This window comes from Stylophora pistillata, chromosome 1 (genome assembly GCF_964205215.1).
Source record: "Stylophora pistillata chromosome 1, jaStyPist1.2, whole genome shotgun sequence".
Classification (NCBI taxonomy): Eukaryota; Metazoa; Cnidaria; class Anthozoa; order Scleractinia; family Pocilloporidae; genus Stylophora; species Stylophora pistillata.
The window spans coordinates 45,571,625-45,595,093 of NC_142519.1; the positions used below are offsets into that span (position 1 = coordinate 45,571,625).

Here is a 23,469-nt window from a genome sequence, read left to right on the forward strand (position 1 = left end):
AAGACAATTATTCCACTCGTGCTTGTTGGATATGAGATGATTATAGCCAACTGGGCGCTACGCGCCTCGTTGGCTATCTATCATCTCATATCCAACGCGCGCTCGTGGAATAATTGTTAAATATATGACTCAAGGCTTAGCTGTGTTTAACATGACAACCATCTAATGAACATATCACAAGTTACTATTGTGATGAATAAATCATAAGTAATATATCAAAAGTAACTTCAGATTGGATAAATATAATTCATGGCTTTAATCATTGTAATACAACACAGCCATCTACTAAACATATTAGCTGTTGCCATTGTGATGACAGAATTATGAGTAAGATGAGTAGGTAGCTTCAGATTGAATACACAAGATTAATGGCTTAGCAGCGTAGCACAACGCAACCATCTACAAAATTATAAGATGTTACCATTGTAATGAAAAATGAAAAACTGACGAGTAATATATCAATAGTAACTTGAAATCGACGGTAACCTCATGGCTTAGCATTGCTATACAACACAGCCTGCTACTGAATGCTTACAGTAGGTAAGATATCGATGATAACTTCAAATTGAATAAATGCCAATTATGGCCAAGCATTGCTATACAACAGCTATCTACGGAATATATCACAAGACTCTAAGATTGAATTAGAGAAATCATAAGTAAGATGGCAATAATGATGGCAACTGATTTCAACTGAATAATTATGATTCCTGGCTTAGCATTGTAATACAACACAGCCATTTATAAAGTATCTCAGATGTTTAGGTTGAATTGAAGAAATAAGTATAAGGTATTGATATCAGCGTTAGAGCGAATAAATACGATTCATGGCTTAGTAATGTAACACAAAACAGCCGTCAACTAATTATATGAACTTTTTAGATTATATTAAACAGCTTGAGTGAGAAACCGATGATAACTTCAAATTATAATCAAGTAGATACAATCTATGGTTTCGCCTTGTTATACAAAAGGTCTCTCAACTGAATATGTGAAATATTTAGGTTGTAATGAGCAAATCATAAGCAAGGTATTGATATCAGCGTTAGATTGAATAAATATGATTCATAGCTAACGACTGCCAAACAAAACAACTATCCACTTAATTATAAAATCATTTTTAACAAATGACAAGTAAATAAGGAGTGACAAATAATCTGGCAGCCTATAGTTCGCATGCTGTTCCGATCACACCCAATATATCAAACACCTCCATACACTGCTACTTTTTCTGCATGTAACACTAACTTAACTGAAATTAAAATTACATCTGAAAGAAGTATATAGAGGACTAATCAAAGATTAACTATAAAGAAAAAATCCTTACAGATTTATGTTACGGATAAGCGTGTCCGCCTCGAGTCGGCAACTTTATACGACCCTCCAAAAATGGTCAGGAAACATTTTATATTTTAAAGTACACTCTCGCTACTGAAGTATGATCTGAATTAATACTACTGTAAAGGACCGAGATGGGTCTCTATAATAATTAACTTATAACAGTTCAAGGCTTATCAACGGCTGAAGGAACGTAACATACTTTTGATCTCTAATAGTACATGTACAAAGTGCCACATTTACTGCCAAACCTCAAGCTAAACAAGACATTGGCGCGTAAACAAGTATCCCTAGCGTCTAATAATTTAAAATGACTCATTTTATTACATTTAGCTTATCGAATTTTTAACTGGTATGTATAGTAGGATCCGGGCACTTATATTTTCACATAAATCAACAAGCTTATATTTTGACACTATTTAAGAAAACTACTGTTTCGGTATTTCAGAGTCACTATATGCGTCTTAATAGAACCAAACACCTACTTAATCGGTTTTAAGGCTAATTTCTTATAAATAAAATGGATTCATCTGAGAATACGATGTTGTTGATTACACTCTCGTTTCTTTTATGCCGTCGAGCGCTTCGTAAAACTGATCAAAATCGCTGTTATCGTGAAACGGGGCCAGCGGTGCTCTTGGAGACTCTCGCCCGGAGGCTGCTGGCAAATTTTCATCTGTTAGGTTTTTATCTGTTACATAGTAACATGACCCAAGGATAAAAGAAGTCATTCGGCAACTTTCCCTGTAATAAATACTTACTCTCTTCTCAGACTTATTCATAGCGAGAATGTTATACAAAGTGGGGTACCGTAGTGTAAAAGCTCTTTAACTGTTCGAATAAACCACTTAACGTAGTTTAGCAAGGAAAACAAGGTGACGAAATTTGAGAAACTAACAATTTGTGCAAGGTATGATGATGAGAGGTTGTTTACCATTAGTCCTCTAAATTGGTGAAAAGATCTCAATATATCAAAGTTCTTATTTTTCAGAAGAAGCAGAGGGTTATTAAACATACCCTTATTCACGATAAACTGTTCGTCTTTTCCAGCTTAATGGCTTGTCAGGCTCGTCTTCGACGTCATCTTCGTGCTGTTCTTCAGATTCTTCTTCTTGCTTTTCAGGTTCGTCTTTCTTCTCTGATGGATCCTCGTGTTTATCCTGTGCTTTTTCAACCTCTTCAGTCTCATCTCTCTCCTCAGGCTCTTCATGATTGGTGTGCTCTACGATTTTCTCATGCTCACTTTGATCTTTGGACTCGTCATTACTGTCATCGCTATCATCACTCTCTGGGTCTTGCTGGATTTCAACTATAAAGCAAAAAGTTCAAAGATAAAAAGTGCACTGTGCCACGGGTGTTACCTCCTGTAGTACCAGCCACAGCATACCAGTTCCAATCAAAGGGTACGTTATGACACTTGAGTGTTCTTTGATAAACATGAACTCTGACAAATGGGCGAGTCTTTATTGAAACAGTGAAAGAAAAAAAACACTGTTGCAACGCAGTTTCTCCACTAAACATTCGCGGCATTTACTAATTCCAAACCACATGAAATGTTTGCCCAGTTTAATAAATTTAAACGTTAAACATTAGTTGGATATCGAAATCCTCTTCTGGCTAAAGCAGATAACCAAAGTAAATCACAAAAGTAGCAACCGCAAGTCTTCTTTAAATAAAATGGCTGTTTTAATAATAACAAACACTTTGTCAACTACAAATGACAGCGTGGCATCTTAAAGCGATGACCACGCGCATGCGCAAACCGAATCACCGGAACCGTCGAATGAACTGGATATTACAAAAACCAAGCCTTCAATGTTAATCAAGAATTTTATTTTATTTTCAAAATCTGTAAAAGTCCCCCAGCTGCAGTTTCTCCCCGAATTTGTGCATCACAGATGAACTTTCAACCTTGCATTATCGTTGTTTTTGACGCAGGGTAAGCGTTACACTGTAATTTCTCTCAGTTTAATGAAGAGCTGTTTGATATTTTATAGTTCTCAAAACTTTTTTGAACGTGATTGATTTTCCAAACTAACGGATATGAAAAACTTGTATCAAGGCGTTTTCATTTATTATATAACCTTAGACTATGCATTATTGTTATTGTTGATGGTGGGAAGGCATCAAACTTTTAGTTTCTGTCGGCAAAACGAAGAAATACTTCATTTCATGTGTAAGTCAGGCGTATGTGCACATGTATTCAAGGAAGATGCGATGGTGCTCAAACCACCGAATTGGCTCAAAGGTGGCACAAAGTTATCAAAATTATCAGGACTTTGGGAAAAATGACAGAATTCCCTGGGATGTCTGGGGTCCTACTGAGAAAACTTTTGCTGGCGTAATTGAACTGATTGCGACTTCAATTCCTAAAATGTTTCATTTCAGAGGCGTAGGAGAAAGAAATCCTTCAAACTCAGAATTAAAAACAAACTTCACTTAAGTGTACTCGACGATGAAGACTCTTTCATTGAGGTTCGCAAAATCATCTCTAAGCTAAATTAAAATGTCAGTAGTAGTAGTAGTGAGGGGAAGGGAAGAGAGAGAAACAAACAAACAAGCAAAATATTATCTATTCAATCACATTCTTTTCCTTCTTTTGTTTTTATTTTATTAATATTAATAGTAATAAGCTAATGATGGACTGTAGCTATTGATGGACTGGCCCGCCTAGACTAGCATAGCTATATGCGGGCCGGTCCGACTTTAAATGTATGTTTTTATGTAATAATAATAAATGATGATGATGAATTTAAAAGTGATTCACAATCTGATGAACCATGCTTCCTCCCAGAAGGATGCCGCTGAACTGAATATAAAGCTTTGTTTAGGTACAGTATGGTTTATTTTACATAGTTTCCTGTTAACTTTCATAAATGAACCTCCCCTGGAAGAAACTTATCTCAGTGATGTTAAACAAAAGTGCCGCATGATTTTTCTTTTAATCAGCTTTCCACTGGCATGTTTAAGATGAATTAGTTGCCTCTGTCTTCTTCGTATTAAAAAAGGCCTAGCTTTTCCCAAAAGTTTATCAATAGGAGGTATTTTGTTTTCAAGAGGATGCTCCAATTGTCTTTTTATTTTTTTTTCCATTTGGAGCGAGTATGTTAATCTTCAACTCTGGTTTTTCTGAGGCATACAAGAGGAGGAGAGAACTCAGGAAAAAAAGATAAAATGAGGATACAATGAGATTTGGCCCTCAAAAGAATGCTGAGCATTACCCTGATGACAATATCCCACATCTTACTATGACTATTTTAAATGCAATTGCTATCCATTTCTCATATCGTTTTAGATCTTTAATAATTGAATTAGTTTTACAAGCTTCACGAATCCTCATAAAGGAGCACTAACGATTTTCTCCCCGGTGGTAATTCAGGGCACATTTAGTATATGAATGACAGTTTTAAGGTTTAGTATTGTGACGCCTTGCCCCTATACGTTTGCATAAGCTTCTACAAAACTTATTGTTAATCGTTACTTTACAACAAATAAGAAGAAACGAATTAATATGAACCATCACATCCAGCTTATAATGGTATGTAGTTAAGTAACTGAATATGATTAATGGCTTATGAATAAGCCATATTAGTGTCCTTATGAATAAGGGCGCGCATAAATAGATTTGAATACCTACATTTGGAGTAAATGATAGCGTAAACAAATATTAACTTTTTTAAGGAACCTAAGCCTCACCTTCATCAGTAGATTGGTCTTGATCCCCTTGAAAATCTGTCGGTAACTCTTCATATTCAGAATTTGCTGCAACATCTTTATGGGACTGTTTATGATCTTTAGTCTCTGTCTCCTTTGGGTGTGGTGTTATTTTGTCGGTAGAGTCGGTAGGCTCAGTTTCAGGCTGTTCTGGCTTGGCAGGCTTTCTGTGTTTTGTGTTCAGCTTCCATTTACATGTATCTTGGGGCTCAGTATGTTCTAGACATGGGTGATCATGTTTATGGACCTCCTCTTGGTCTTTTTCAAGTTCCTCCTCGGCTTTTTTGTATGGTCATGAGTGGAACATGCAAATTTAAGAGATTAGTAAATGCCAGTCGTGAGATCAGTTTGTAGACAAAGCGAATTACACAACATGATCACAAAGATAAAACTTGTAAATTTGTACTGTTGTTCCTCCATATTGAAATGTGTCCACTTAGTTGAATTTTTTTTGCTTGCTTGTAAATGAGATTTGAGAAACAAATAAGACCACCCTCAGGCTCAAATACCATTATGATCATTTGGGAGTTGTTCAGCGGGATCTTCATTTTCAGCATTCTCCAATTTCGGATTTGTTGGCTCCTTTCGTGTCTCCTTATTTTCCTTATGATCTTTATTTTGCTTCTTACTTTGTTCATGGGCGACACGATGTTCTAAAGATTCGTTCCTGCGATCTATAAAGCATGTTTGGTGATTTAGAATTAAAGAGAATAGTGCAGATTATATTTTTTTTATAAAAATGAAATGGTCAATTGGGCTCTGATAGAATCTGATTCAATCGGTTTCATGTCTCTTCTTGGTTTTCTCCGATAAAATTTTCTAACGATTTTGTAAAATCGTCTAAGACGTGATCGGTAAAATGGCCAACAGTATTAGTGTAACATACACTACATTTGTAAATGCATATTACCTTCCCCACTTCTTAGAAACACCCATGCATGGAGAAAGACAATGCTGATGCTTACTGAGGTCAATGTTTGGGGTATAGATCCAATAGAGCATTGAATGAACAAACCAAAGGATCCTTAAGCAAACAAAGTAAAACCAATATATCTTTCTTTTGTTGGTTCACATACCCTCTTCCCCTCCAGCAGCTCCGAAAGTCCTCATCTCCAAAGCCTGACCGTGACCCGGATCTCTCACATCTTGAATAGAAAAGTAAGATAGAACTGAGTTGCCATCTTAGTTGGTGAGTGTTAGCTAAAGCAAAACATCAGCGGAGGCCTATACCTTCTCCGGTTTGCGTTCGACTACACTTTGCCATGAAATAGTTGCACAGCTGTTGCCATTTTGCTTTGAGAACATCTCGAACCTATATTTGGGACAGAAAAGTTTTCTTACCCTGAATTAAAGATTTAAATTAATGATAATATCCAAAAGCCGTGGAAGATCATGCGAGATAACTTTTTATCACTAAGTTTTATTGTGACAGAATGTGTTCAGTTTGGTTTTTTTTCCTAGCTGAACTCTATCCCTCCGCGATATGATGTTTGACTTCTTATTACTTGAAATCTACAAAATATTTTCTTAAAACGCTTACTCAAGGATGTTGATCTAGTAACTAGGGTAATCATTGGTGAAATCCTACCTAATACCAAAACACTATATGTAATGTAATATCCTAACAATGTAAGTAATGTGAAATCCGTGATACATCTAATGAATTCTTGAATGCATATTTTGTTTAGAACCTTATAAGGTTATAAGGTGTAAATCTTTAATTCTCCTTACTCTTCCCTTGTTGGTTTCGTCAATTGCTCAAGAGTTGATAAGTGTAGACTGCCATATTTTCATTTATATCTCGGTGATATGTTCGAGTGGTACATAACGTGTGCCAAGTGAGATGAAGTAGCAGATCTTTCACGTTTATGATAATTTTGCAAAAACTAACAAATTTTAAAGAGATAATTACCTGTGTGGTGGACAAGGTGTATAGGATTGGATTGATGGCGGAGTTGAATGGGAGAACAAACACTGCGATCCACACGGCAAGATCTCCTGGTGTCCTGAACGACTTTTCCACAAGGGACCTGAGTCCAATAACAATGACTGGCATCCAGCAGATACAGTCAGTCAGGATGATGAAAAACACCCGTTTGGCAAGAGCTGTCTCTCGCTGGGTATTGGCTGACATCGCCTGGACCCACAATCTGTTTCCAACTATAACAAGATAAGCCACAACGACAAAGGCTACAAAAGCCAAATTCAAACCAACAAATACAGCCACAGAATATTCCCAACCGGGTGCCTTATAGTCTGAGAGCTGAAGTGGAATACATACAACAGATCTGCCATAGTAATGATGACCTTCATTAGGGGCTTTAAAATACTGGATGCCAAATGTGGGAAGGAAAGCAAATATGAAACCGACAATCCAGATGATAAAGCACAAACCATGAGCGGCTTTGTTGGTTAGTCCATCGATATTGAAAGGGAACACAATATTTTTAAGTCTGTCAGCAGAGATAAGAGAAATAAGCATCAAAGATACCTCGCTTGATAACACTGCGATTGCGCCAGTTATCTGGCATAACAGACTCGAACGCCAGCTATAGTCATGCAAGTAGTATTGTCCTGCCCATATCGCATCCATCACACCTATGGTGATCAGGTAAATACCCATTAATCCATCGGATACCGCCAAGTGCATCAACATTATTGGCTGTGCAATATTTCTCTCCCTGTAGTACATTCGCCATGTGATGACAAACACAGCTCCAATCAGAGAAATGATACCAATAACCCAAATACACTTCCTTGGGGCTCGATCTCTGAACATAGTCTCGCAACTGGCAAAGCTGTCGACATAGGCAAAATCGCAGTCCGCGTCCTCTTTTGTCAGGTGACAACACATCAGGTTGGTGTCTACAATCCTAGGGTTCATAGAAAGAGTTTAAATTCATGAATCCCAAAGGAGAACATGTGCTGAAGAAATTACAGGTACTCAAATTGATTAAAATATTTTAGGTATAATTCCGATGTGCTCTAAGAATGAATTCTCATAACTTAAGAGTCTCACCATTGGGGGATTGGGAAAATGGGAACCATCAATGGGTCTTCATATATGTCAATGACGGGGATGGCGAGGTTGTAAGTACTACATAGATCGGTAGAGACGAATTAAGATTCTAATAAATCACCTCAGCTAGGCACTGAGAGTGTACTTTAATTGACTTACGCTGATATTAACTGCTTCATGTTAGAGAAGAAGCCTTCTGGTAGTTCCCGCATCTCGTTGTAATGAAAGTACCTGCGAGTTAGAAGAAAGCAATTAAGCTAAACCAGCAATGCTTCCTCGTGTTATACTGACAATGATCTCTTCAACCTGCTGTATCAGTTACTGAGAGGTCGCTTCCTACTTCCTCTGCTCTTTTTCGCACAATCTCCAATGATTATCAGATACCGAAACGTTATAAACCTTAGCAAAAGGAAACTGAAAGATGAGAACTCATTTATTGGGAAAAGTGAGCAATAAACGCATCTGTTTTTTACCGAGTAATGCCATTTTTCCAGATTCGTGACAAGTTATTTGTCGACTAATCACGCAGGCGTGGGCGTATTTACTTTGCCAACATACTTCGAATTCGCAACCAATCTAAGTTTTTCCTGGATCCAGTTATAGAATTCCGTACGGTCGTATACGCCCTGAAGAAACTCAGCTGGTTCATACTCACAAGAATCGAATGTTTGGTGAGACATCTTTGAATTGTTCATTAGTTACTTCAGTGATTTTGTTGAGATGAAACCTCCTGAATAAGGATAAACCAATAAAAATTGTACACGTCATACGAGTGTTGTATCATCCTTCGAAAACTGTTTACTTCAACTTAATTTGGCTCATTTTGTTTCGACTTCGTTCAACAGCATCAGTTAACTCTGATTGGTTTACCTGACCTCATGATTACTATAAGGGCTGAGAGACTTTTTATGTATTTAGGCTTTGTATGCCGTGGCACTACACGGCATACCCTTTGTTTGAATCTTGAAGGAACCTGAAGTTGGGCTTCCCATAAAGTTCTTGCAATTTTAAAATTTCTTCCTGTCATAGGATCTTCAGTCATGTTTGTGTCCACGTACTGAATAGAATGGTTCTTGCACCTGTACTAGGCTTATTTTACCCTAAATCCATGGTATTGTTTCGAATAGCACTCTGTTGTATGTACGTTCACTGTCGCATAGTAATAATTAATATGGTCGGAAGGATAACTTAGGCTAAGATGATAATTCTTTTCATGTCTACTAGTGTGCGTGACCATTCCGGACAAGTCAGAAAATTTTATTCGCTATGATATCTGTGGTTTTTGCAAGCTTCCCGAGCATATACATGTAGATGCAGAGTAGGTAGAGTCTATTTAAGGGTAGCGTGGTATTTAAATACCATTTGATTGCATCGATTAATAGTTTCATGATATCTGAGGTTTCTATGCAGTTTTCCCTTAAGATAGCAGTATTTGAGGTCTCGTTTGTTGTCCTTCAGTCTATTATGAAAAGCAATTCGTTCTACCTTTACTAATAATTTCTTACACATACATACATACATACATACATGGGTTAATTGACCACTTCCCATAGGAGCTTATCAGGGCCAACACCCACCCATCCCACCCAGGGGAGGACCTCTACCACACAGTAATCTCATGCGTGGGAAATTAACGTCTTCTACACTTAACCCTGCAGGATACGGGGTCTACGGTTTATTCGTCCTTATCCGAGAAGACTAGAATATTACTCCATTATTTGATTATAGAAAGGTAGCAAATTCTCCTCACTTATTTTAAGACCATGAGTATTGGTAATTAACTAATTGAGGTAACCGAGAGGCGGTTATGAGAGTCTCACAGCTATTGGAAGTATTAGTTTCGTTTATCAAAGAGGTTTAATTTGATAAAAAGATACTTACATAGACATAATCTGTTTCGCATCCTTAAAAACTCCACGTGGCAGATATTTGATATCGTTGTCATAAACAGCCCTTGAAAACAAAAAAGGGGGAATTTCATCTTCCAAACAACATAGAAGCAATCTAATCATAAATGGATTTTCATTACAAATACCATTCATATTACTTTTATGGCGTTCTTTCAGGGTAATAAGAGGCAAAAAACGAGGTTGTCGACTATTCAAGCGTTTCCACGATACATGAAAAACTTAGCTTTTACCATCCGTTGCTCTTCCCTTTAAGTATGCGTGAGGTTCATTTTAATTGAAAATTTCTCTCCTTAAAAGTTAGATATGTACTGAGAATATCGAGCAAAGAGGATCTATTAAGAGGCATTGCTTTTCGTTTTGGTTTTCTTAAACCATCGGCTTTTTCAGAGGTCCTGAAAACTTAGAATTAATTTTTAAAAGAAGAAAAATCGATGTTTTCACTTACAGGTCTCTTAGTTTGGATAGACCTTGGAACTGATCAGGCAACAAGGCCACGAGGCTGTTGTTGTCCATGTATCTACACAGTAAATGAAATGCAGTGTATGATGTTCCAAACCATAATGCAACATGGACTTTTACTCCCAACTAGTGACGATTTATATATTCTTTGATTCTTACAATAAACAGCCTTCCTCGTCTCAATCGCATCATAAGAATTCAGAAGGATCTTTTACTTAAAACGAAACGAAGAGGGCCACTTAACAATAGATTGACGTGCTTTCCTCCATTTTGGTATAATTTGTATTTCCTGGAATCACTGGTAGGAGTGTAAGATGAAGGGAGTTGTTTCATTTATTACTTGGCATAAAGATTTTATCCTTTAAACAGCTTACTATTGTTCCTTACTTGAATCTTAAAAAAGACTGTCGTAACTTGCTAAAGTCAGCAGTGATCTTCGGCTAAAATGATAAACTATTTAGAAAGCTTAATGTTTATTATGAAGATTTTATGATATACTCATTGCCTCAGCCTCCGTTAATTACAAACATGAACTACCCACAGTGTTTCTATCTCGGAGAGATTGTTGAGCCTTGGCAAATGCTGAATTCTGTTACTGGACAGAAAGCTTCCAGGAAAAATGAAAGAGAAAAAGTAGAAGAGTTAAGTTATTTTCATGGTTTCTTGAAATGAATATTCTAGTATATGGACAATGACCATAATTTTTTAAATAAACACGATCTTTGTTAGTTCAGCTTTCGCAAAGTAAATTTTATGGGACTATATGTATCGACAATTTTTACATTTTATCCCTGACAGTTTGGAATATAGGTGTCCTTTGCACGCTCGCTGGATGTTGTCAGAAGATTTCTCTTCTCAGTAACACTGTAATGAGACTGTATCAAGTCATAATTTGAATGAATGAACAAAGTTGAAATGGTAAATTGGCCACCGTTACGATTATAAAAGCTGACGTTTCGAGCGTTAGCCCTTCGTCGGAGCGACTCAAGTCTGTATCAAGTCAGCCATATGACAAATGAATTTTGTTTGTTTTGAACTCTCCCATAAAAGCATTACCTCTTACTGTTATTAACACACCTACATAACCACTAGTTACGTTAAAGAAAACGCTGTGAGAGTTAGTCAAATTTTATTCGTACTTTTACAGATTCTAATCACTTCGTCTAGTTCCCTAAAAACGCAAAATATCCAGCTATCTTGACATAATGCTTGGTGAAAAACTCAATTTACTGTGCACGAGTACCGTAATACGAATTGGATGCCACTTACAGCCTTTTCAACTGAGTGAGATTGCCAAAGATATCCAGGGGCAAGCGCTTAATCCTGTTGTTTGACAAATCCCTTCAGATAGTAATTGGAAGAAAGGCTAAGCTAACTGTCAAACAAATTTCAGTACTTGCTCTTCCTGACCCTTCCAGTAGGTGCTGAGTAAGGGTTAGAGGTGTATCTGAGATTTTTTAAAGGTTTATCAGAGATTTTTTAGAGGTTTATCAGAGATTTTTTACTTATATGTATTTAGCATATGAGATAGTGCCTAGAAAACTTGAACAGAGGTAAGGAATCAACAAGGTGGAGAAATAGAACGTAATGGCTAAATTGATTCCATGCAGTAAAACTGTGAAATTCAGTAAAACTAGTGAAATCCCTGGCTCTTTGCGAGGAAATAATTAGACTTTTTTTTTTTTTTTAATTTTATAAGTAACAAAATACTATCTGGAGAGTATTCTGTGAGTATCTCAGGTGGAGGCAAAAATGGCTGATATGATTGAAAGCTAAGGTAATATATAGTGGATTATGATTAGCAAGAGTTGTAACTGGTTATTAATAGAAATAGCGCTACTCACAATTCTCTCAGCTTGGTGTTTGTGCTGAGAACACCTCGAGTCAAGTTGGGCAACTGGTTGAAAGATAGGTCCCTGACAGTAAGACGTTCCACAGTTTTTGGAAAATGTGTTATATGCGAGAAAAAAGGAAGAAGAAAAGAGAGAGGAAAATACACGGGTTTAAAATGTCAAATTTTTTTTCAGTAAATCTTATCACCTTTTAATAATTTTAAAGATATTTGCAATTGCCTCAAACGTTTTATGAGCTTTTATAATTAGTAGGAGAAGGCTACGATAATAAGAGGAAGAGGAGAAACAAGTCTAAGTCTAAGATGCTTGTTCATCTTCTTCCATTTATTATCAACTTATTATCAATTTATCCTCTCCGCCGAGTGGGATAATTTTTGACTTCAGCCTCTAAAATTTTAATCCGCCACTGGCTAATAATCTTAAAATATTATAAAACATTGGAGGTAGCCGCAAACGATTGTAAGATAGAAATACATAAGTAGGTGTAAAAACTACGAGGAAAAAAATTGGATAAAATCTAAGCCCGTGTATTCTTCCTCTTCGGATCTGGATTTGAAGTAAACATCATTGCCGGCATTTCTAATAAAGGTCTAGACTTGCTTTCGAGACTAAGTTTAAATCTTGCGGCCCGAAAATCTAGTATGGGAACGAGGTTCTTTCCCCACTCTATTAAGCCTTTCACTTAGCCGGCCTCCCTCTCCCCTACAACAGAGAAACTCTGGCTGTGTCTGATAGTCACTGAATAGGATTACTACAGAACTTACCAATGGCGGAAAAACATTTGACTGAAAACAACTTTTTAACCGCAGTACTTTAATGACCATTTCAGAAAAGGTTGTTCAAACCACCATTTCTAGCTAGGTTAAGAAGGTTCCTTTGCTGCATCGTAATCACGTGAGTGATCACGCACCACGACCAATTTTCGTTACTACTCCAAGGCTCAGTTTTTGCATTTACACAGCGTATTACAGAATAAAGTTTAAGTTAACATTTAAACCTGATAATGTTGAGAAAGATTTACGAAAACTATTATTAGTTACAGCTTCTCCAAGTCGGTCAATCCGTGAAATATGTTGCGGGGTAGCTTCTCAAGCTGGTTGCCGATCAAACGCCTGGGGTTTTAAATACAGAAACATTCAACTTTCGTTTTCAAACTAGCCGATGAGAAATTGGCAAAGTCAAGAAACGGTAAAAATTAGGCTATAAATTGACCATTTCAAGTAAATTTTCTGAAAAGGTGTCAACAAGAGAAACCGGGCCAAAAAATTTGATGCTAGACTGATACTTAAGTCGGTGGATTACTGAGGTATGTTCCTGAGAAAACAAATTTCATCCCTTGTCATAATCCATTTGACATAGCCCATTGCAGAAACGTGAGAGGACTGGGACAAGTTTCTTATATTGAATATATTGAAAATCTAAACATTTCAATTGAAATATTACCGAATGAAAAGCTACCCAGACAAGTTTGAGAGTTTTCAGCGGAGAGTTGTCCAAATCGAAGCCTTGCAAAAGTTGCAAAAATTCCATACAAACTCTTAAAAATTTTCGGCCTGTCTACCCAATCCATACAAACTCTCTATTTCAGGTGATATTTGAAGAGCTGTAATTTTGCCATTTTCCTCCTCTAAATACTTATATTCTTGCTTAAGACTCTCAAATTTAGTTGATCTTTTATTTGAATATCTTAGTTTTTCAAACAAACGGAAAACAACCACACTCTTTCCCAGTCCTCTCACGTTTCTGCAATGTGCTTTTACACTGATAATTAAGTTGGTGGATTACTCAGGTGTGTTCCTGAGAAAAAAAATTCTTAGTGCAATTCAAAGACTCTCAGTTAAATACCGGACTTTTGGGACCACGATGAAATTTGCTGCTTCTACAAATGTTCGTGTCCCCGTCAGCAGGTAAAGAGCGAAGTGAGTTACTTTCCAAATGGATATTGTTGCAAAACATGATTTTTACTCACAAGTATCTTAGCATAGTTTGCCCGTGGAACAGACCCTCAGGTAATGTCTTTAAGTTGTTGTTGCCCAGCCAGCTGAAACATTATTGCCATTTTTACGAAAATTCCACAATTTTTACCAAATGAAGGGATTTAAAAAGGAACATTTTAAAAAGGTTACCCTATCTTTTTGTGTTGGCAACAATTAAATTAAACTATTCATCAATTGACGATAATCCAGTAGATTTTGATCGATGGAATTAAATTAAGACAACAAGAAAGAAAACTCAAACTATCCATGAATGAAGTTTGTTCTTTTTTGGGTCGTTTGGAAGGAGGAGGATTGGGGCACCCTACACTAAGGATTTACTTCTTTTGTTTTCTTTTTACTAATTTTTTACTGATTCTTTTCAGCCCTTACTGTTATCCATTTTTTTTTAATTTTTGTACGGTCTCAATGCTTTAAAAATCGAAAACATTTACGGTTATCAGGGATGAAATTGGGAATAAATTGACCAGGAATAGAACGTTCCTTTGATTTAGAAGATACTGTGTTAGTCCAAGTGGTAGGTATTCATTGCGGCGAGCATCAGAGAACTTTACTCACAGATCATACAACTTATGGGCCTTGAATAAGTCACTCGGCAGCTTCTCCAGTTTATTGAAGTCCAGGGTTCTGTGTTTGACATTGGATTCGTTTTCATAAATAAAAAGTCGTAGAGCTCTGAGTTTCAATGTTTTAATGCTTTTTCCAATCTTTGGAACTGACATGAGTCATCGTACAATTAGTACTATAGGCAAAAATTTTCAGAGGTCGTGGTTATTGTAGTTTTCCTATAGCGCCATTTTGGAGAAGGGTATTTATTTCCTGTTGAGTTTTTTGGAACTTCAGAGTTGTTATATTTAAGAGAAATTGGATTCCAAACAGACCACACTTACAGGTTTTCAAATCTGCTAAACCAGTGTTTCCATTGAGTACGTATATCAGAGGAAACATTCGTTAAATTGTTCATGTTCAAGAATCTGCAGTGTCATAAAAAATCAGTTAGTAACAAGTTCGTTGTATTTGTTTTCTTTTAAAGTACCGTTAATTCGGAACTGGAAGAAGAAGGCAATCATTTTAAGAGCAGAAAATTTGCTGACTGGATAAGTGTAAGCTCTGAACGTGGTAGTTTTGTTTCTGGGACTAAAAGAAAGACCACAACTTATAAACAAAAATCCCTGCATGGCTTGAAAGATGATGGATTCTATGGAAAACTTGGTTTCTGGTGTCCTCAGAAAGTTTCAAGTTAACCTGCGATGAGAAACTTATAATACTAAAGAAATTGGAAATGAAGGTCTGTGCTATTTCATAAGTAGGTTAGGCGCACTTTGTAAGATGCACCATTTTAATGACAACAGGCAAGTGTTCCATGATTTGGAACTGATATGTAGTTATCGTGTAGTTTAATACCATATACATATACATAAAACGATCGGAGGTCCTTGTAATTGTAGTTTTTCTTCATTGTCATTTTAGATGCTATTTATTTCCAGTTTTGTTGGGTATGAAATAAAAAGTGTCATTGAATTCTAAACCCACCACACTTACCGTTTTGTAAGCTTGTTAAACAAGTAAATCCGGCAAGGAAGTTGGTCAGAAGACAAATTTTTTAACTTGTTGTTGTTCAAGAATCTGAAGTATCATCAAGAAAACCATTTATGAAAAAGTTGGTCTAATGTCTTACCTTTTATCTACTGTAGCTATGAAATTGGAAGATGAAGGCAATTATCATAAGAGCAGACATTTTGCTGACCGTAACAAGTCCGTTTTTGTGGCTATGAACTGATACGCAGACCTTAATCGGCCCTGGCTTTAGATAGTAGATTAAAAGGATGAAAAAACAATTTAAAGAAAATGGAATGATTGACAATGAACAAAGGAGAGAGTACTATTAAAAGTTATTTTGTGGTAGCCTATATTACTTTTGAACATTAAGTGTGTGTCATACTGATAGAGTACCACCTCGGGAGTAAAAGTTTTCATCTTTGACAATCAGAAGCAAACGATGCCGTCCTTGGGTCGAATAATGCGAGATTTCTTCCTTTTCTGAAATTTTACCTAGGATGCTTAGCAGTTCGTAACAACATCGCGTTTGGGAAGAGATGCCCTAAATAACTTTGACCCAAGTCACACAGCCATCAGTCGTGGGTTAATAATGACACAAGATTGTCGAGAAGCGAACGAATACGTATACCAAATGGATCATTGATATAAAATCATCAAGATTTTTAGAGCACAATAAAAAAAGGGGAAAGAACAATTCTTTACCACCTACGTTTAAAGGACAATTTTTCAATTGAGTGATTAGTTTAAGCCCCCCCTAATCAATTATTCTATTGTTACCTATGAAACCCAATTATAACCCACACATTAATTTTGGCGCGATTTTATTGGTTACTTTACGTCACGTGGTGCAAAATCACAGGACAGTTATCACGCAATAAGCCCCGTTCGCGTCGATATTTGTCCTCCGATTTTTTCCGTGAAAAAGAAACATAGCCAACGCAAGAGTTCCAACTTTTCCATTATCTCTTTACATGGAAGGAAACAAAACTGGCTTTCTTGGTTGCTTGCGTCAATCACCCGCATTCGCCTTCAGATTAACACTGGCTTTTTTACTGTGTTTACGCACAGTTTAATTGCGATGTGAAAATTAATGGGAGGGTTATAAAATAAATAAACCCCGTTCTGGCTTGCTGGTATGTCGGCTGATAATGTCTTTGGCTGAGAGATTGTCCTCAAAATTTCACATTTCCCCTCGAAGCTTCCCTTCTTGGCCAAATATTCGTTTTTCGGACAATCTCTCAGCCGGCATACCAGCCACCCGAAGGGGTTTATTTACTAAATAGACGACTGGAAGGTTATCAAACTCTTGAACCTAGGCACAGCTGCTATGAAATGTCACTTACACAGCAAGGAAGTTTTACTTACAGCTCTCTAAGAAGGGGATTGTCACTGAAAGCTTCAGGAGGTAATCCCTCTAGTTGGTTATAGGACAAGTCACTACAAAAGAAAAGATAAGGGAGTTTTGTGAATCATATTAACTCACTGATAATCAATTAGAGGTTAAGGTATGCTGATTATGAAAGTATTGTAAACTGTAGACTGCGAGCAGTCCTTCCTTTTCGGTGAAGTTCGGCACTCGGACAGAAGAAAATACAGCCTAAGGAAAAGATATTGCCTTTTGCGTCGCGCTCACAACAGCAAATATATATGATTGGCTATCGCCTGGACATCTGTCATCAAGTGGTTTTCAGTGTCAAAGCTTGTCAACGCTCCAGATTAATCATGACTGATTACTTAAGGAATGTTGACTGTGGTTTCCGACAAGTCGTTCACAGAAACCAGAGCAGACTGTAGCTCAAAGCTCATATCACTGGAGAGGACTTTTTAGCAACTTTGCAAATAGGCTCTAAAACAGAGCCTTGTCTACCACCTGCTCGTCAAATATCACGAACATTTCCGACTTCATAAGTCGAGCGTAAGAGATGTAATTTTTAAATTACTCCGGGATCCATACCGCGATGGTTCGTTTCCCGGCCCGCCCTTCTTAATTGTCTTCCTGGGAGTTTTGTTGTTGAAACTCGACCTCGACTTTTGAGCTGCGCAAGGTCAAACTCTTAGGCTCAGTCTGTAGTCCTTTCTTTCCGAGCCCCTTACTCTCAGAGCTCCCCATGGCGCGCTTACCTCAATTTTTCTTTCACCAATTTTTTTGGACTCGCGCGACAAACTTTGTCGCAAAGGAGGGATTTTTCATCGTCTATAGTGTTGTATTCCGAAAAAAAGATTGGCCATAGTGGAGATAAATGCTTAAAACCATCACAGAGAGTGACACAATTGAGGAGAGATTGAAAAAAAGATAGAAATCCAAACTTATGGAAAATTCATGGGGCAGCAACTTAAGATACTGAGGGATATATATGGTGGTCTGTAGTTACAGACTTGTTAACTCTTGAAATTGATGAAACAGTCTGGATGGCAAGTCCTTTACCTGGTTATTAAACAGGTCACTATATTTGAAAAAAGATCACAACAGAGCTTTAAGGTGCCAGATATCACCGTAGAAATCTGCCTTTTCCTTTACTGCAGGCCCTTTTTCCGCATAGTTATGCTCTGAGACAAGTAATAATCTTTTTTCTGGCACGCTATTCTTCGATGAGTTGTGCCATTTCTGCTTGTAAATAATCGATTACATATTCCTTTTAGATTCCTGTAAAATGTTTGTCATCGCCTATCACGTGAAAAGGATGACTGAGGGAAGAAATGGCCGATTTCGTTGGTTTTCACCCACTTAAAACGCTCCCATCGTGTCGTTCACATGAAATGGACGGTAAAAAGAAACGATTCATTTCAACAAAAGTACACAAAGGACATTTTAAAGTATGATAATCCAGGTACCAGTGCAATTGCATGTCAAAAAGAATGCTTAGAGCCTAGAAAGCCAAATCAAGTAGTTTAAGTGTTTAAATACTCCTGGTGGTAATGTTTCTATCTCATTTCTTGACAAGTCCCTGTAACCAAGAGAGGACTTCATAGAAATTTCAGGTCATAGTTATCCCAGTATGATTAAGGTATTAGAAAAGTACTCAACGAAAGGGAGTCACTTCTCGTTAATTAAATAGGGCCTCGGGTACTTCAAATTGCTCTTTTGGGCATCCTTATAAGTAGCAGTGGAATTGGATTTGTTTCAAGAAGCCTACTTACAGCCCATGAAGCCTAGTCATGTGATTGAAAACTCCCAGCGGTAATGTCTTTAACTGATTTCTAGACAAGTCCCTGTCACCAAAATTAAAAGTGTCAGGTCCTAGCTCTCAGTGATGATAAAGATTATAGCAATATGTTTTCAAGGAAAGGAAGTTACTGTTTATGAAATGGATAGGCCGTGTGGTAAGTATTACGGAGTGATCTCATGGTTATCCTTTTACGTGGCAAGGATGGTTCTTGAAAATTTCTTTAAATCTTCTGTGAGCATCAGTTTGCAAACATATGATTGCTAGCGTAAGCGTCAATTGATTGTAATCAATTGACAAGTGACAACTGACAAGAGACTCCTGACGATAATATTGTACTTTGGTTTTTTGACAAGTCTCTGTCCTGCTTATAAGGTGAGCGGCCTATTCATATTCCTCAAATTAATACGTAAGTATATATTACATAGCGGTCTCTTGGGTATCCTTTTTCGCGGCAAAAGGGTCTTTGGAAAGCTTCTTTCGATTTAGGTATATATGAGATTTACAAGATTGCATGCGTCATTGGAATTGCAAGTGTATCACAGAAGACTACTTACAGCCATTTAAGCAAAGTTAGATATCATAAACTCCTTAGGGCAATGTTTTTATCTGATATTTTCGTAAGACCCTAAAACTAACATAAAATAACTTGGAAACAGAGTTTAGCTCTTAGCTATGGTCATGGTTTGGCACAGGGAAGGTGACATTACTACTTAAATGGAAGGGTGATAAGTATTACATAGTATTTTCTGGGGTGATATGTGTGGCAAGAAGAGTCTGAAAAATGTCTTTTCAGAATTAATTTTGCGCATACATGAGATTTGCGATCATTAGGTTGCACACGTCAATGGAACTGCATGTGTATCAAGAAGATCACTCACAGCCATTCAATCCGCGTCAAGTGATTAAAAACTCCTTCCGGTAATGACTCTATCTGATTTTTCGACAAATTCCTGTAACCGTAAGATTTGCGATCATTGGGTTGCACTCGTCAATGTAATTGCATGTGTATCAAGAAGATCACTCACAGCCAAGCAATCCGCGTCAAGCGGCTAAAAACTCCTTGCGATTTTAATTAATTGACAATTAACAAAAAATTTCTCACGATAATGTTGTAATTTAATTTAATTTTTGACAATTCTCTGTTCTGCTTACAAGGAGAACGGCGTATACGTAAGTATATATTCCAGAGTGATTTCTTGGGTATCCTTTTTCGCGGCAAAAAGAGTCCTTGGAAAACTTCTTTTGATTTCATTTATATATGAGATTTACAAGTTTGCGCGCTTCATTGGAATTGCAAGTATATCAAGAAGACTAGTTACAGCTATTCAAGCAAAGTTAGACATTGTAAAACTCTTTAAGGAATATTTTTATCTGATATTTTTGGCAAGACCCTAAAACTAACATAAAATAACTTGGAAATATGAGAGTTTAGCCGTTAGCTATGGTCATTTTTTGAGCACAAGGAACGTGACTTTACAATTTAAATGGAAGGGTATAACATAATATTCTCTTGGCTGACTATTTATACCACGGTAAACTAAGCTTAGAAAGGCTAGACGAGATACATTAAAATTGAAATAACTCGTCAGTAGCTCATTATTGAAGTAGCCATAAAGGTTGGTGTTCGAAAGCGAAACGGAAAAGCAAAACAAACACGTTTATTCCTACACGGAGAACTGTAAACTCACGGTGAACGACAACAACCGTTAAACAAACCGCCACTCGATAAACTAAAAAAATTTCAACTCTTTTGTAAGGAAATTGCTCACGTCAAAAATAAAAAGGTCCGCGTGATTTGCTTAGGATATTATTAACCTACGTAATCCCAAAGCAAGCGCGCGCGAGTCGCGCGCGCACAAGTTCGTTAACGTCTTCTTAACAGTTGGTTTATAGACCACTTTCATAAATGGCTGCCGGATTAATATTCTTTAGTTTAAATTTAAATTAGCCCTTCTGGCCTCGCTTGAGATAATGTACTCTTTTGAATTTTGTACTGGAGAACGAGGCCAGAAGGGCTAATTTAAATTTACACAAAAGAATATTAAACCGACAGTCATTTATGAAAGTGGTCTATATAAATAGGATCTTACTCACAACTTCATAAACGAATGCCAAGAAGTCTGAATGCCAGAAAACACTCCTGGGGGTAGTTTATTTAACTGGTTGTTGGACAAATCCCTGCACGGTGAAACAAACGTGACATCAAAATCAAGCGCAAGGTTTGACTTTATAATCAAGAAAATGAAATATGGAAAATGGATAAAAATACAATTTCTGAATTTTAGTGCATGGCCTAGTGTGATTTCGATGTGTTTCTCATTTTTGTTAATATCTCCGTAAGTTCATTTCTTCTCAATCAAATTAACCTGAATTTCCAGCTTGTTAAACCTTGGTACTCCAAGACCAAGTAAGATTGTGTGACCGGTTTTTTTTTTGTTTTTCGTAACATTTGGCCATATGGATAAAGGTAAAGCTTGCAAAACTGTCGAATAGGTAATTGTTTCAACGATAAAACTAGGTGACTCATCATTGTCATCAATTTAAACCTTTTGCCGAGAAACAGAATAATGGTTAGAAAACTAATTCTGACCGAGCTGTTTTCCTGATTATCGTATCGGAACGGGGCCCTTATTGTTAGCTCTGTAGAATAAACATCTCTTCACCCTAAAGAAATCTGGAGGCCTCAAATAAAACCCAGGGGCCTAGCACTTATAATTATATTAATTCCAGACCCCTCGCAGGCATCCCCCCGGTTTGGTTGAGTCGTGCCCTCACCTGAAGGAGAATGGATTGTAAAATAAATGGGCCTTATTTTATGTGCAATGGAAGAGTTTGACTTACATCGTTAAACACGACCAGAAGAAAAGTCTAATGCCAGCAAACACTCGTGGCTGTAGATTCTTTAACCGGTTGTTTGACAGGTCCCTATGGTCGACAAGTCATCATAACTTAGTATGGGGTTTTAGTACTTGTCTAAAAGCTAATTTCCTGAAATTTGATCATCTTTGTTATTAAAAATATATTTTTTTAAACTGTGGTCATAGTTATATTTCATACTTTTGCGGACAAGTAGTTACATTTACTTACAGTACCAAAAAAAACTTACAGTAGAGTTGCTTACCTTTATCGGCAAAACTAATTTTTGCTATATTATTGATATAACAACAAACATATGAAACATATGTATGAACTGCGGTTATGAAACGTATATGTGCACGAACCTTCGCAGTAAAGCACTATTTGAGCAATAGTGAAAATCAGACCTGAAAAAAATTTCAGGCCTGCACGGGATTCGAACCACTGACCTCTGCGATACTAGTGCAGCGCTCTACCAATTGAGCTAACAAGCCAACTGGGAGCAGGCCATCAAATTAATTCGACATAAACCCGTAGATGATAAATCAAACAACAACAAACATATGAAACATATGTATGAACTGCGGTTATGAAAATCAGTCTGATTTTCACTATTGCTCAAATAGTGCTTTACTGCGAAGAATCGTGCACATATACGTTTCATAACCGCAGTTCATACATATGTTTCATATGTTTGTTGTTGTTTGATTTATCATCTACGGGTTTATGTCGAATTAATTTGATGGCCTGCTCCCAGTTGGCTTGTTAGCTCAATTGGTAGAGCGCTGCACTAGTATCGCAGAGGTCAGTGGTTCGAATCCCTTACAGGCCTGAAATTTTTTTCAGGTCTGATTTTCACTATTGCTCAAATAGTGCTTTACTGCGAAGGATCGTGCACATAATACGTTTCATAACCGCAGTTCATACATATGTTTCATATGTTTGTTGTTGTTTGATTTATCATCTACGGGTTTATGTCGAATTAATTTGATGGCCTGCTCCCAGTTGGCTTGTTAGCTCAATTGGTAGAGCGCTGCACTAGTATCGCAGAGGTCAGTGGTTCGAATCCCGTACAGGCCTGAAATTTTTTTCAGGTCTGATTTTCACAATTGCTCAAATAGTGCTTTACTGCGAAGGATCGTGCACATAATACGTCACATAACCGCAGTTCATACATATGTTTCATATGTTTGTTGTTGTTTGATTTATCATCTACGGGTTTATGTCGAATTAATTTGATGGCCTGCTCCCAGTTGGCTTGTTAGCTCAATTGGTAGAGCGCTGCACTAGTATCGCAGAGGTCAGTGGTTCGAATCCCGTACAGGCCTGAAATTTTTTTCAGGTCTGATTTTCACTATTGCTCAAATAGTGCTTTACTGCGAAGGATCGTGCACATATACATTATTGATATAGTTTTTTTCTTGGTGTTGTAGTCACTGGTCCTACTAGCAACTTTACCAATCAACTACTTTTCTTTCGCCTCTTTCTCCTTTTTCCTTGGATGCACCACTAATATTACTCGTATATTTATTTCACATGAAACGGACGGTAAAAAGAAACCGTTTATTTCAGCAAAAGTACACACAGGACATTTGAAAG

The 23,469-nt window shown here is 37.1% G+C and overlaps 1 protein-coding gene across 2 annotated transcripts; it reads right to left on the reverse strand.

Annotated features, from left to right (window-relative positions):
- Positions 1–232: 232 nt before the first annotated feature.
- LOC111347084 (uncharacterized) lies at positions 233–17,408 on the reverse strand. Of its 2 annotated transcripts, XM_088759175.1 has the most exons (15): positions 17,213–17,408; positions 15,830–15,913; positions 14,263–15,261; positions 12,285–13,405; positions 11,710–11,781; positions 10,982–11,047; positions 10,427–10,498; positions 9,953–10,024; positions 8,727–8,801; positions 8,231–8,302; positions 6,965–7,925; positions 6,283–6,364; positions 6,129–6,197; positions 5,035–5,331; positions 233–2,647 (listed from the first exon to the last, which is right to left on the reverse strand). In XM_088759175.1, exons 7-15 carry the CDS (start codon positions 10,492–10,494, stop codon positions 2,358–2,360), a joined length of 1,986 nt encoding a protein of 661 aa, XP_088615301.1. In that variant the 5' UTR covers positions 10,495–10,498; positions 10,982–11,047; positions 11,710–11,781; positions 12,285–13,405; positions 14,263–15,261; positions 15,830–15,913; positions 17,213–17,408; the 3' UTR covers positions 233–2,357. The 2 variants fall into 2 exon arrangements, with proteins under 2 accessions (XP_088615301.1, XP_088615297.1); XM_088759171.1 differs by lacking the exons at positions 14,263–15,261; positions 15,830–15,913; positions 17,213–17,408 and having other exon boundaries at positions 12,285–14,048.
- Positions 17,409–23,469: the final 6,061 nt, after the last annotated feature.